This window comes from Polyodon spathula, chromosome 4, assembly GCF_017654505.1.
Source record: "Polyodon spathula isolate WHYD16114869_AA chromosome 4, ASM1765450v1, whole genome shotgun sequence".
Classification (NCBI taxonomy): Eukaryota; Metazoa; Chordata; class Actinopteri; order Acipenseriformes; family Polyodontidae; genus Polyodon; species Polyodon spathula.
The window spans coordinates 31,732,055-31,748,365 of record NC_054537.1 but is presented as its reverse complement, the minus strand read 5'-3'; the positions used below and the strand labels follow the sequence as shown (position 1 = coordinate 31,748,365).

At 36.6% G+C, this 16,311-nt stretch overlaps 1 protein-coding gene across 2 annotated transcripts in view; it reads right to left on the bottom strand.

The window, feature by feature from the left end:
• Nucleotides 1–16,311, bottom strand: part of LOC121314427 (trafficking protein particle complex subunit 8-like) — an 82,906-nt gene that overhangs the window by 26,399 nt on the left and 40,196 nt on the right. For both annotated transcript variants that reach the window (XM_041247696.1, XM_041247697.1), the window contains 3 exons: nucleotides 5,865–6,059; nucleotides 4,781–4,935; nucleotides 2,683–2,757 (listed from right to left, as the gene is read on the bottom strand). In XM_041247696.1, coding sequence (XP_041103630.1) covers nucleotides 2,683–2,757; nucleotides 4,781–4,935; nucleotides 5,865–6,059 — 425 coding nt within the window. The remainder of the gene's footprint in view (nucleotides 1–2,682; nucleotides 2,758–4,780; nucleotides 4,936–5,864; nucleotides 6,060–16,311) is intronic.

The following is a 16,311-nucleotide window of genomic DNA, read 5'->3' as shown; positions in this document are numbered from 1 at the left end:
TTTTTTGTAAAAAGTAAAAGGTAACATTCCCACTTGCTGTAAAGCGTTATAACTGAGAGCTCCTTATATCGGGGGAGCATTATATATATACACACACACACACATATATTCATACAGTACTGTGCAAAAGTTTTAGGCAGGTGTGAAAAAATGCTGTAAAGTAAGAATGTTTTCAAAAATAGACATGTTAATAGATTATATTTATCAATTAACAAAATGCAAAGTGAGTGAACAGAAGAAAAATCTATATCAAATCAATATTTGGTGTGAACACCCTTTGCCTTCAAAACAGCATCAATTCTTCTACTTTACATTCTTACTTTACAGCATTTTTTCACACCTGCATAAAACTTTTGCACAGTACTGTGTATATATATATATATATATATATATATATATATATATATATATATATATATATATATATATATATATATACACACACACACACACACACACACACACTGCAACAACAAATACATTGACCATTTGCTTGAATAAAATCAGTGGGAGAACTTACCGTAAAAATTATTTTATAGGTCATACTGGCATAAAAGTCGCTCCCCCCTTTTTGAGACTTCAATTATAGGAAAACACCTTTTTTTGTGTTTAAAATATTTTTACAATTTTTTTTCCTACATGCTCAACACCGATAAATAAAAAGAAATACACAGGTTTTGTTTCAAAAAACCTTTGTTTGCAACATTTTACTCCATTAATTTTACAGTGTTGTTTTTAGTTGAACTGCTAGAAACTATTTATTTTTGTAAATTTAAAAAGTAATAATTAACACAATGTAAAATCAAGTTATACATCGCACATCTGTATTAAACTACTGGTATTTTATTTTAGCTTATCAAGTACCCACACAAGTTCAAGAATAAATCTTCTTTGCTTTACTGAACATGTCTTTTCAAAATCATACTTCGACAATAGTTCCTGCTGCATTGGCTTTTACAGATTCGTTGTATTCATTCAAATTTAAAAGAAAAGTATTAAAACAGTGCTGCTCCATCATTTAAAAAGCAAAACAAAACCAATAAACAGTGCACATTTAATAAACAGTAATCAAAATACTTGTGCTGCATACAGTACAGCACAATTGCATTCAATTTCCAGCTGTACAAATACATTCATTTTGTTTTGTTATTCAGAACCATAACCACACACATACTTTACAAGTGTACCACTGTGCTGCACTGAAATGCACAACAAGTTACAGTATGTATTAAAGTCATTCAAAGTGCCTCATTCAAACAAAATGTTTTCTACATCGGGCCATAAACCCTTTCCTCCTCTCAGCTTGTTTTTTTTTGTCCACTTTAAGTTTGTCTTTGTTTCGGCTCCAGTCACTTACTGTTTTTTCAGCATTGCAATTAACATATATTTTGGCAAATTCAACAACGTGCAATTTCAAACCTGTTGTGTAGCATTTTTTTTCTTACTGTCCTACTTTATCCAGTCTCAAAGTCAACTGCATTGTTACAGCATTGTAGTTACAATAAACGGAAGACTTGAAAAGTTCACTACTCTGCTTCCTAACCAATAGCTGTTTGGTACGGATCCCAGGGATGGGTTCAGTTTCAACGTTGACAAATCAATGGCTCGGGAGGGTGGAAATAAGGAAATTCATAGAGACTGACAGCTATTGTGTTAATACTAAGTGAAGCAGTATAGCTGTGATGTTTGAGAGGAGGTCAGTCAAGAGTCTGAAAGCTTGCATTTAACATTCAGAATGACTAAGGGTATTGAGAGTAAGAAATTAAAACTTTTAATTAGAACAGTGGTTTTGTGTTTCTACCTAGCAATATGACCTGTGCCCTAGATCCTGAACAAATGAATCAGGTTGTTGACAGATAAGTTTGTGTGAGACATACTCATGGCTGTAGTAATCCCATAGTGGCGCTGGTACAGTAGTTTAATATCAAACACACCAATGCATACGTCGCACCGGAGTATAAGGCACTCCCCCCTTTTAAGGGCCCAGCAAAAATGCCTAGAAAATCAACTTATTCTACACTTTTTATAGGAAGAGATGGAGACAATAACAAAACCACTAAATCGCTTCTGCAATTTTTTGAAATACAATAAAATTAACGGCTTGAAGGGGAAGTCTTCACTTGTTCTAGGTATCCGCATGTTGTGACCTTGACTGCTGATGTGCTCTAAAGTTGCATGCAAAATGACTGTGCAGTCCAACAGAAACCCAGAAGGCTCCATTGAACAATAAACAGCAAGATTTCGCTTTCATTCATAAAACCTGTGGATGCCTGAACTGTGATCCAAACACCTCGTTTCACTGAACCGTGGCCCTTCTCGTCAAATCAGACTGCGACTCAGTGCTTTCAAATAGGCTTTTTTATCTATGGGGTGAACTGCTGTTTTTACAACTGCAAGGGTTCTAAAAACTGCACAGCTGTTTGGTTAAGTGTGATTCTCTCAAATTCTGCCAGTGATCAGTCCCGGGTTTTGGATACAGAAGGTTCAAAGCACAGTGTTCTTGCACACTGCAGCAAGCAAAGGAATCACTGGGGGCAGTACATGCGCTTATACTGAAACTGTGAAGGGTTTGCCAATATAGAAACAAAGTGAAGTTAATCATGGGAGCATATTAAGGCAAAATAAATATCATTTGAATAAGATATCACTTTAAAAACTAAAGCTTTTTATGGAGAAACTTACCACTTTTGTTTCTTCACTACTCATAGAAAACTCCAGTATGACTTCTGTGCTGACAATCTCATTTTTGAAGGTTGCCTATTAATATGAAAAGATCAATTCACAAATGATGTCATTGAAGTTTAATCTGAAAGAAATGTTTAATTCATGAATCACAACAAAACCCTCTTCAATAGAGTACACTTTTTAAAAGGACTAAAAGAAAAAAAAAAAAAGAATGGCCAGTTATCATAACAGTATTTCACAAGGACATCTTAATTGAGCGTTTGCATGTTGTCAATAAACATATGAGCCTTAAACAGTATAGGTGTGCTCTCTCGGGATTTCCTAGGAAGGAAATGGCCAACTGTTGTCACTTGCAGTTCTACTATTCCAAACAACTGAATAACCAAGGGCCTATTACTATATAAAACTAGAGAAGCAAAAAGTCCCTATATGTTTGACTATACACATACCTACATTTTAGGTGCAAAATGCAATTACATTTATTTTCTCAATTACTTATTTGTGTAACCTGGGCCATTACCAAATTTGAAGTTGCTCCTGAAGCAGTTCCAAACTATCTTCAGAAAACCTCTTTATCTGGTCTTTTAGAAGGCATTTTGCTGCATCTTCTAAAATAATTCTCAATAAAAGCAGTTTTTGAAAGAGAATCAGCAACATGGTTAGGGGGCTTTTATTTGCATTGATTTATACAACACTGATATTCAAACAGCACATGCTTGGGCCGTGAAATTGTTCTGGGAGCAAACGCAGAGCATGTACAGCAAGTATTATGAATAGGGGTCTACTTAAATCGCGGTAAAGTAACGTATTTTTTGCGGGTAGGTTATGGAATAAATGTAGGATTTCGCCGACATTTTGCGGACCTGTTTAAACATTAATAAACCTAAATAGACAATATTTCAGAGCCCTATAAAAGCCTAAAAACAGTGGCATTTGCTTCTTTACTAAAGCAGAGTGCTGTCATTTGTTAAAGGCAAGCATGCAGCATCCCCCTGCAGTTGCTGCCGACATTCTCTGCCTGGTGTGGATTTGCCCACGAATTGGTTGGACATGTAAGGCAAAGCTTTGCATACATAGTTATACAGATGTGGAAATCAATTAGAAACAGTCCCAAAACTTCATTACCCAAGGGCAATGGCATACTTTAATAAAGGCAATACATGCAACACATTTGTTGTCATGTTATTTGTCCCATCCAATAATTTATTTTATTAGCACAGAGTCAAAACAAAGAAAACGTGCCTATTATGTTCTAAAATTCTAACTGCGTTTAAAAAGTAAGCGGCAGGTTGTTTGAAGTGAGGTGGCTGTGCTAGATCATGCCTGCAGTACTGATTTAACTCTGCTACAACTGATAGGAATACTTTTTGTCTGCGCCGACTTTCCAGTTTGTTTTCCAAGCTGTTTATTTTAGCAGCATCTCTAGTATCCTTTCGTTTAATGTGTGATTCTGAAGCTAAACAGCGATCAATCATATTTTCTCCAAAGACACATTACAAAATGTGCAAAACAGTGACCTCATTTGCAAGTACAGTTTCTTTGGGAAATATCTTGACGTGATCATCAGCCAAAATTTAATTAGCTTTTTTTGCTTTGTCGTCCATTTCTGGTATTTTACCTCCAATGCTAAAAACTAGATTTTAGCAATCTAAATCAAAACAACAATGCAACACTTACTTTGTCCCACCCCCTACTGTACAGTACAGGTCACAGAAAAGCAGTACAGACGCACAGATAGGCCGATTAAAACACTGTTATCATTTGAACAGTAAACAAGAACGTTAACCGCTTTGGAGTATTTTTTGGTAAATGTTATTTGTCTAAGGACGACTTTTTCTTTTTTTGCCTAACAGCAATGCACACAGGATGGTGAAGGAAAAAAAAGAAATGCCTACAGAAAGATGATACGTAGTTTGCGTTGCTTGCATTGTAAAGTAGTTCATTTAAACAATGTTTATTTATTTTTTTTCTCTCCATGCTTGTCCGGTATGCATTGGCCCCTAAAAGAGGTTAATTTCACGGTGACCCCTCAATTTCTCGATTTGAAACAAACTTAATTGGTTGTACAACACAATTAAAAAGAAAAAAACTGTACCTTCACATGTGCCTCTTTCTCATTGCTTATTGGCTCATCCCCGTTCTGAAGCTGACCGAAATCTTTGGATTGAAACTTCCATAGTAGCGAGAGGTCGGTCAGCAGGAGAGGAACCTTCAGGGGGTTTTTAAAGACAACCTCCACGATGATGGGCTCTAAAGGAAACCAAATCAATGTTTGCAGTCATAAGGAAGAAGTACACAGCTGTTTTATAAATTGCAAAATGCATTCATCTCCCAGTAACAGACCAAGACCTTCTGTGACATATATTCTTTCACAGAGGTTTTATTTATTTATTTATTTTTTATATTGTTCAAGGTGACAGAAACCTAGATAGCTCTGAGTCATATTTACATTTTTCTCAGTCTCCTTGCAGTTTCACCAAGCAATTTACAATTAAAAGGTGAGCACCTATATGCATTTCTAATACGTGTTTATTTATTTATTTATTTTTACAAAATATCCTTACAAATAACTGGCCTCGGATGTCTTACACCAAATGGGATGCCCAGGGGAAACTCCAAGGGCAACGTCATACCAAATATCAGAATGACTCATAAAAATGAAGTAAAATGAAGTAAAACGGCAAAACAATGCAGCAGTAAAAAGGTTAATTTCTACCGCACACTACCAGACAGAATCTTAGAATACAGCAGTGTTTCAGCATTTTTACAGTTGTCTAACATTTAGTAGTCTGTATCATTCATATGACCCAAGGCTAAAAGAATGTGACAGTGAACATTGCCTACATAAAAATACAAATTAAATTCCCCTTGATATCCATTAATTAAAGGAAGACTGAACAACATTTTTAGATTCTCACAGGAGCAGAGAATAATATAGCCCCTTTAGATTGTAATTAACTCTTCTCTAAATGTAGACATCAATATTGTAGTTCAGCGGTTTTAGTTTTCTTATTATTTAAATTTGTTGTTAGGTGGCTGTCTTATGTTTACTTACTTACCGAAATGTTGTGTGTTTATAAAAAAGGACTGGGAAACTAAGATATTAAAACAGTTTGAATTAATGTATGTCACTGTATTTATTTTTTTTTGTTTCATTACAATATTCAAGAAGAATATACCTTGTACTACAGCCAGTGGAAATCTTAAGTTGTCAGTTTGGCTGTTCAGACAGTACTGAGTTGGCTGGAAGTTCGCTGGGATTGCTCCTCGGTTGACTACAGCTACAACTTGTTCCTCCAGCTCTTTCCACTGCTGTGACAATTCACAGTCAAATTCCTGGTCCAAGCTGACATGGGTAGCTGCTTGTTTTTGTCCTGAAAAATAAACAGAATGACAAGATCTCTAAATATTTGAAGATATAAAACTCAATATTTGAATGTCCTCCCAAGCTTCAGTTTTTTAGCGGACTGAAGCAGATTCTCTTGCAGTATTTTCCTGTATTTTGCTCCATCCATTCTTCCTTCAATTGTAACAAGATGCCCAGTCCCTGCTGATGAGAAGCATCCCCACAGCATGATGCTGCCACCACCATACTTCACTGTAGGCATGGTGTGTCTTGAGGCCTGGGCAGTGCTAGGTTTGCGCCACACACAGCGTTTTGAGTTTTAGCCAAAAAGCTCTATCTTGGTCTCACCTGACCACAAAATCTTTTTCCACATCGCAGCTGAGTCACTCTCATGCTTTCTGACTTGCTCCTTCAAAGTGATTGTTGGCCTCTCTGTGGCTTCTCTCACAAGTCTCCTTCTTGTTTGAGCGCTGAATCTTTGAGGGAAGCCCTTTTCTTGGCAGTGCCTGGGTGGTGTGATGCAGCTTCCACTTCCTGATTATTGATCCAACTGTGCTCACTGGAATATCCAAACACTTGGATATTATTTTGTACCCTTTCCCTAATCTATGCATTTGTATTACTTTATCTCTAACTTCTGTAGAATGTTCTTTGGTCTTCATTTTCCTTCAGATTCACAGCCTTACCAATGATCCTTCAACAGTGGGGTTTTTATCCAGAACATGTGACAGCAACTTTATTGGTTCACAGATGGAGGCCAATGGTAAGGTAATTGTGTCCTCGTTAGGGAAATTTCTTTCATCGGTGCAAACTAGGAGCTTCCACAGCGGTCTACAAGCATCATCCAAGGATGATGGGCCAAAATCACTCTGACACTGTGTGCAAAGCTGGTACATACTTACCCCAAAAGACTTAAAGCTGTTATTGCAGCGAAAGGTGGCTCTACCAAATATTAATGTGTGGGGGTTGAATACGTATGCAAGCAAGATATTTCAGTTTTTTATTTTTCTTAAAAATATTTCCCAACATGAAACCAATGTCACCTTACCATAATTGATTTTGAGTTTAAGTGTTTTAAAATAAAATATCGAACAGAAAGAAATTTCAATGTACCATTTGTAATTCAGTAATATGAGATAATTGGTCAGGGGTCTGAATACTTTTGCAAGGCACTGTGTGTATATATATATATATGTTGAAAAAACAAAACAAAATCTGTATGGTTTCTGAAATAATGTACTCCAGAGTTTTTTGAAAAAAGGACACCATTTACAAGATGATACTGTAAAAAAATTATTTGTAGTGAATTTTTATAGGAAGAGAATCACGTACAGCCGGAAAAAACCTGGTCCTGGGGAAGCATCCCACTGAAAAACGCTTGGTACTGAAAGGGTTAAAGACAACAATGTACTTGCATGCACAGCTGCTATTTCTCATACTGTTGGTTGACAAAAGGCCTAAAGCTATTAATTGTGAAACAGGTTGCAGGTCTGACAAGCAGCTGACCAAATTTGGCCTGGTGGAAATTTCCAAGGAAAATTACAGAAAATTAAATGGGTGTCAAATCGTGCAAATTTCCTACTGGTGACTGTTGTCAGCTCAACTGGACAGAACTTATAATGAACAGCTTTCATGATGTCAAATATATACTCTATAAGATGAGTGATGTATTACAGTATTGTGTGAGCCCCTGAAAAAGAGATGTTAAAAAACAGCAAGACTAATTATAGGGTTAAGAGAGCTGTGAAAAGATCCCACATTTTAATGGGACTAATTATCAGTGCCATTACTGATGGCTGATGAATCAGCAAATTGAATACATTCACAATTTTATACAGGACTAAGAACTCATGTTAAAAAATCTGTTCATCTTTTCAGCACTTAAGTCAAAGCAATTTGCTAAGGCTGGACAACTACAGAGCCATGTCTGTTGGTTTCTATTTAACCCAGTATCAAGGTTACTGGTTCCACCTTCGTTCCAAATGTTCAACAACCCAAATGACACTACTGAAAAAAATAAATAAAGCACCAACATTCGAAACATGAATTTTTCCAAAACACAATTAGAAACAAGAAACTGATATCACATGTAGGGTCACTGATGAACACAATGTACTAGAGGATCCCAAAGGTGTTCTTTGGGATTAAGGTCTGGACCTCATACTGGTCAGTCAATAACCTCTAAAGTCTCCTGCTCACAATAAGATATGTGAGACCTTCCCACACCATAACTGGGCCCTCCTCCAAAACATCCATATTCAACAATGCTCCTCGAGCTCTCTGCACTCTTCCACTGAGCACTTTAAACACACCAATGTACTAAATGGCTGGTAGGAAACTAATTCCTATATTTGGTTTATATAGAACTTTAGCAGCATACCACTGTCTATATTTGTCCATTCAGTCCTAATCATCTTCCAGAATATATTTATGCTGGTTGCATATACAGTGTCTATCTGCGTATCTCTATCTCAAGATAGAGATAGAGATATATACACACACTCACACTCACACACAGGTAGTGGACAAAAAAATGGAAACAGCTGTGTAAATGAGGGATACCAAGTATATTGAAAGCAAGGGCTTCCACACATGTAACTCATGCTTTAATTAAGCAAATAACATCCCAGTATGCTTAGGGTCATGTATGAAAATGCTGGACAGGGATGGTCGCCTATAATTATGGCTAGCATGGCTGCAAGTGGAGACCTCAGTGACTTTGAAAGAGGGGTGATTGTTGGGACGCGTTTGGCAGGAGCTTCAGTAACCAAGTCAGCTGAACTTGCTGATGTTTCACGAGCAACGGTGTCTAAGGTGATGTCGGCATGGAACTCAGAGGGAAAGACGTCATCAGCAAAGGTCAACAGTAGGCGGAAGTGCATACCCCAGGATCGTAATATCCATTCATTAATATGAAGTGCAAGGCAAAACAGGACAGCAACTGCAGATCAATTGACTGCAAATTTCAGCCTGGGGCTAGAGCAGCTAGTTTCATCAAAAACGGTCTGCCGAGAACTCTACAAAGCAGGATACCATAGTCTTTTCTTTCCTGTCGGGGGTGTCTCAGAGGATAACAATGCCCCCATCCACAGAGCACGTGTGGTCGTCAAATGGTTTGATGAGTAAGACACTGATATTATCCATATGTCATGGCCTTCTCAGTCACCAGATCTGAACCCAACTGAGCATTTCTGGGATATTCTGGAACAACGTCTGAGACAGTGTCCTCCACCTCCATCAACCAAGTGTGAGTTGATTGACTTTCTCGTGGAAGAATGGTGCCACATCCCTCCTGCAGAATTCCAGAGGCTGGTAGACTCTACGCCACGGCGCATTCAGGTTGTACTGGCCGCATGTGGAGGCCCAACGCCCTATTAAGTGACTTTACATTTTTTTGTCCACTACACATATACACATATACTTCAAAAATAATTATATATATAAATATATATATCTATAATCTATATATATATATATATATATATATATATATATATATATATATATATATATATATATATATATATATATATATATATATATATATATATATATATATAGATATATAGATAGAGAGAGAGAGAGAGAGAGAGAGAGAGTCAGAGGTAAAATTCAAGGGGAGAGCTTAATCTAAATGTGACTTTAGGAGAGAGGAGGAGGAAGCGAAACGTGATGCACATAAAAATCACAAATGCATTTGTGCACAAAGCTTTTTATAAAAGAGTTACTAACGAATATAAGGCACTTTATACTCTAAAGAATGGCTCCACAAAGTCAAAAAACTGTTCTCAGACATGGCAAGAATATTAAGGAATCATTCTTTGTATAATCAACTGGTCGTAAATATACTACTCTTGGTTTTGTCAACTGTAACACAACTCACGTGGTATATATGCTTAAATGACCTTGTGGCTTCGATTATGAAGGACAAAGAAAAAAAAAAAAAAAACATATAGCAGAGCATAGGCTGCAATATGAAATAACAATATGGACTATGCGGTAGACAGGCTATACAAAGCTATGAATCCTGGCTCTGCCTCGAGTCTAAAATGTATAGGACTTGAAAAGGTCTTGGTCTCAGAGGTGGCAATATAATTAACCAGCGCATAAGGAGTAATTTAGATATTTCCTTTAAAGTCTACAGAACGATATAGCCTTAATGAAACACTAGATTTCATTCCATAATTAAAAGATTAGATGATTAATTGTTACATGCCAACTTGAATCTTAATTTTTTTTTTTTTTTTTTTTGGTTAAGTGGAATGAGAGTGGAAAATTGTGTTTACAAATTCAAACTATATAAACATATAATTGACGTGCAATATATATATATATATATATATATATATATATATATATATATATACACACACACACACACACACACACACACACACACACACACACACACACACACACACACACACAATTATTGACAATGTTTTACGTCATATACGTTTCTGTAAATACTTGAAAATGAAAACAAGTTACAATATATAAAAAAAAACATAAAGCAATGTTCAAGAAAATTGAAAATTGTCTCAATCTTGGATTCCTCAAAACAGCCACCTTTTGCCTTAATAACAGCCTCACAAAAACACGAGGCATTCGGTTAACAAGTTTCAGTAGGAAATAGTTCTATGGGATTGGTCTGGAGACTGGGCAGCCCAGGTCATTAGATTGAGTTGTCCTTCACTTTCCTTCTTCACCAGATAGTTCTTGCACAACTTTGAGGTGTGTTTCGGATCATTATCTTGCTGAAGAATGAAGGACCGCCCAACTAGCCGTAATCGTGATGGAATGGCATGCCTCTGAAGTATGCTATGATAGCCATGCTGGTTGAGCTCGCCATGGACTTGGTAAAGATCACTCTGTCACAACCCCAGACCATGACACTGCCTCCTTCTCCATGCTTGACAGTGGGAACCACACATGCAAACTCATGCGCTCACCCTCTCTACGTCTTACAAATACTCGGTGGTTGGATCCAAATATTTCAAATTTTGACTCCTCGGTCCGTAAGACCGACTTCCACTCCCCAGACGTCCAGTTTCTGTGTTTTTCGGCCCAGGCAAGTCTCTTCCTCTTATTCTGCACTCTTAACAATGGTTTCTTTGCAGCAATTCTTCTAGTTAGGCCAGCTTCACGCAATCTCCTCTGAACAGTTGATGTTGAAACATCTGTACTTCTAGTAGCATTTAGCTGAGCTTGTATTTCAGGGGCAGTTAATCGCCGGTTTCACAGACTTGTGACTCGAATGAACTTGTTCTCCGATTCTGAGGTCACCCTTGGCCTGCCTGACCTTATTCGGTCCTTATGAGTGCCAGTTTCTTCAAATCGTTTGATGGTCTTGGCCACAGCAGTTACAGACACTTGCAAAGTTCTTGCGATTTGTCTTAAAGATTGACCTTCACTTCTTAAAGTAATTACAGACTGTCTTTTTTCTTTGCTTAACTGAGCGTATTTTGCCATTTTCTGCTCCCTTACATTCAGGAATGACAAACTTGTGACTATGCTACCTATATTTGTAGTAATCATGGACCCTCACGTGCTAACAATAATTGGTGACAAAAGGTTAATTAGGTAACATGCTAGTTAACTCAGAGAACATCTAACAAAGACACTTTTATACTTAGGCCAGTGTTCTAACACTGTGTTATACACATTTCAGACTTTTAGTTCAGACTGAAATCCCCTTGCTTTGGGTGACCATTTCACTGAAATTGACAAGATTTACATTTTCATTTAAAAATTAAATTTTTGAATGCAATTCACTTATGATTATCAGCTTATATAAGTACACGTATCATATAATGAAATATTAACTGTTTTTAGACACGTTTATACAGTTAAAAGCATAGAAAATGATGAAAAACCTGGTTTCAAGCAGGTGTACTCAAACTTGTACTGGTACTGTGTGTGTGTGTATATATATATTACACATACATACATACTCGAGCACTAATTACTCGAGTACTCGAAAAACTCGAGTTTTTAGGATAGAGATAGGAGGAAGGATTTATTATTTTTGTGGTGTGTTCCGGACTGACACACAGACCCCGTTTAATTAATCTAGTAGTTTCCCGTCTCTGTCTCCTGCTTTGAACCAGGGGTCGTTACAATATCTTATTCATGTATACAACCTTAACACTCGCCACGGCAGTCATTTGACGGGTTGAGGTTTTCACATTTAAATTACTCTGTGTGTTTGAAAGCTATGTGCTAGTCTGTTTATGACTTTTCCTAAATAAATACCCAGTGTCTGAAAGGCAGGATCATGAAAAAAAAAAAGTTATAAGTCTGCCCACCTAGCAACAAAGCCTTAATTTTGACTGAGTTGACTTTAATAAATGTTTTTATTTTGAATACAACCTACAATATTCTTTATACATTTATTTAAGCGATAAAGCCCGTTGATGCAGGCTCTACCGTGAGGTAGATGACCACGACTGGAGTTACGCATCCTGAGCTGTAGACGAGGGTGCAAACAAAAGTCAAGGTCACTGAAAATTATTTATTTCTTTCTTTTCTCTTAAAAAACAAACAAACAAACTTAAAAGAAAAAAAGCCGGTATTTATGAGCGGACTGACAATTTAATTCACAGTTAATCACTTCGACATTCCAGAGGGCATCTATACAAACTAGAAGCCCGCTAGATCTGAAAACTGATCTGTGTTCGCACTTAATTCCTTCATTTTGAACAAGGAATGCACCGGGGAAAATATCAGTAGGAGCAATTTCATCTTGAAGCTAGCCACAGCCCTTCAGCAGAAACATTTCAATCAGAAAACTGCAAAGCAGCAGGCTACAGTCAACCTGGATTCTGTGCTGCAATAAATGACACAGGCAAGAGATAACACATGTTACTTTAAACTGAAAACTACTTTCGTTTTTACAGTTTTGTATGTACATATACCTGTTTACACACTAGTTTCTTTTGAAATGTTTATTTTAATTTTTTTTTTTTTTCATTTTCTGAAGTAGTGCTTTATAGTGGCAAGTTAGAAAATAAACCATTTTATGCTTAATCGTTCAGAACTACAGCTGTGGAGATGTTTGATATGATGTGCTTGAATAAAACTTTTAAGTTGCATCTGATATTTGTCTTTCATTTTAATTTTGATGTTGTTTAAAAATCTAACCATCATAATAACTGCCAGCAGCGGTTTTAGGTATAACGGGAGTGGTTCTAGTATTAATGTGGTAATTTTTGTGGCACAGATGTAGAATAATATCGTCTGGCATTAGGTTTGAGTACTCGAGCACTAAAATTGCTCGAAATTCCCACCCTTAATATAAATTGTTTATCCAACAACCTATTTCAAAGTCGCATTTTAATTGGATAACAAGGGTTGTTTAGTAACACCTGATTTTTCCATTGTGATTTGCAACTTAATATAATAATGTGTCTATGTATATTGTTTAATTAATTGCTCAATGACTGGATTAATTGATAACATATATATAAACTCTAAAGCTGTTCTCCAATTAGCGATTGTTGTATAGCTACACCTGATACATCGAAATGCGTTGGCATTGTGTTTTTTCTCTGTTGGAATCTAATTTTTTTTATGCAAAAAAAAAAAGATTTTGCTATCTGTGGTCATCTCTTAAATAATATAAAAAAGTCTGAGTGTGCAACCAGTCCCAACTAAATAAATATCACCAATTAAGCAAGGTATGCATGGATGATTATTCATCACCAAGAACTGTTCTATGACCGTGGAAAATTCGATAGACACAGACAGGATAGATAGATAGATAGATAGATAGATAGATAGATAGAGATACAGTACTGTGCAAAAGTTGTAGGCAGGTGTGAAAAAATGCTGTAAAGTAAGAATGCTTTCAAAAATAGACATGTTAATAGTTTATATTTATCAATTAACAAAATGCAAAGTCAGTGAACAGAAGAAAAATCTACACTTGCACACAGTTTTTGAAGGAACTCGGCAGGTAGGTTGGCCCAAACATCTTGGAGAACTAACCACAGTTCTTCTGTGGATTTAGGCAGCCTCAGTTGCTTCTCTCTCTTCATGTAATCCCAGACAGATTCGAAGATGTTGAGATCAGGGTTCTGTGGGAGCCATACCATCACTTCCAGGACTCCTTGTTCTTCTTTAAGCTGAAGATAGTTCTTAATGACTTTCACTGTATGTCTGGGGTTATTGTCATGCTGCAGAATAAATTTGGGGCCAATCAGATGCCTCCCTGATGGTATTGCATGATGGATAAGTATCTGACTCATCAGTCCAGAGCACTTGCTGCCATTTTTCTGCACCCCAGTGTGTGTTTTCGTGCATAGTTGAGTCGCTTGGCCTTGTTTCCACATCGGAGGTATGGCATTTTAGCCGCAAGTTTTCCATGAAAGCCACTTCTGACCACACTTCTTCAGACAGTAGATGGGTGTACCAGGGTCCCACTGTTTTCTGCCAATTCTGAGCTGATGGCATTGCTGGACATCTTCCAATTGCGAAGGGAAGTAAGCATGATGTGTCTTTCATCTGCTGCAGTAAGTTTCCTTGGCCGAACACTGCATCTACAGTCCTCAACGTTGCCTGTGTCTTTGTGCTTCTTCAAAAGAGCTTGGACAGCACATCTGCAAAACCCCCGTCTGCCTTGAAATTTCTGCCTGGGAGAGACCTTGCTGATGCAGTATTATTACCTTGTGTCTTGTTGCTATGCTCAGTCTTGCCATGGTGTATGACTTTTGTCTTACTTGTTAGCCGAGGTTGGCTGTTCCTCACCCAGTTTTATTCCTCCTACACAGCTGTTTCTGTTTCAGTTAATGATTGTGTTTCAACCTACATATTGACTTGATGATCATTAGCACCTGTTTGGTATAGTTGTTTAATCATACACCTGACTATATGCCTACAAAATCCCTGACTTTGTGCAAGTGTACCTAGAAGAATTGATGCTGTTTTGAAGGCAAAGGGTGGTCACACCAAATAGGGATTTGATGTAGATTTTTCTTCTGTTCACTCACTTTGCATTTTGTTAATTGATAAATATAATCTATTAACATGTCTATTTTTGAAAGCATTCTTACTTTACAGCATTTTTTCATACCTGCCTAAAACTTTTGCACAGTACGTGTCCAGATAAGGTGAGTACATGCCGTTTTTAGCATTAAAAAATCTGAAATACGAATAGTAATTTCGCTGCACAGCTCGTCTGCCTCCCACCCCACCACCCCCAAAACTTCCACTAACTACATCTCCCAGAATGCACCTTCTTCAGTTAACAGGAAACACTACACAAGAAAAAACAACCTAACAGCCAATCACAGTGAGAATACGAAATTTGAAGCTACACAGGTTGAAGCGTAAACACCCCAGTCCAGCTAAAAATCCAACTGGAGCCATCGTCTGAGGCAACCGCTAAAAAAAGGTGAATATAATATTAAACAAACTGTTTTATAACTTATTAATGCATGTCCTTATTTTATTTAAATGTGCGGCTTTATATTGAAGTTTTAACATGTTCACTGAGTTTAAGAATTTATGGTTAAAATATAAGTAACGTCATTCATTATTTTGCAGTCAGTGCGATACCTTGAAAGAAATGCGCTAAGCCGATAAAGAACCTTGTAGAACAGACACGCTGTTGTACAGCAGTTCAAAGTAACACTGCAGTTAAACCAGAAGGCTCTTTTTTTTAACACCTACCCCATTACCAATAAAGGTTGTACAGTATTTATCGGGATGATAGATAGATTTAAAATAACATTTATAATCAGATTTGGTGAAGTCATATAAAACATTACATTTCACAATCATAATCAACAATCATCTTAAAACATTACTATTTTTTAATTACATTAATACATACATACATACATATATATATATATATATATATATATATATGTGTGTGTGTGTGTGATATATATATATATATATATATATATAAATATATACACACACATACATACATATTATATATATATACACACACACATATATATATATATATATATATATAATTTTTTTTTTTTTAATAGCATAGACAGACAGATAGAATATATAGAATCTATCATTCCATCCTCAGCTCCTCTCCACCCCCTCTATTCCCCATACCTCCTGGAACACTTCAATCTGATGGGTAAGTTTATAATAAGCAAGTTCCATCTTGAGTCTGGATGCCATCATCACTTTAAATACAGCAATCACATCAAAACATCAGTTACTTAATTTTTTTCTGCTTCCAATGATTGCTGGATTGGTTTTCCCCCACTAAAAAGTTTGCCAATTGGCACTTATTCTTTGCCCTTTTG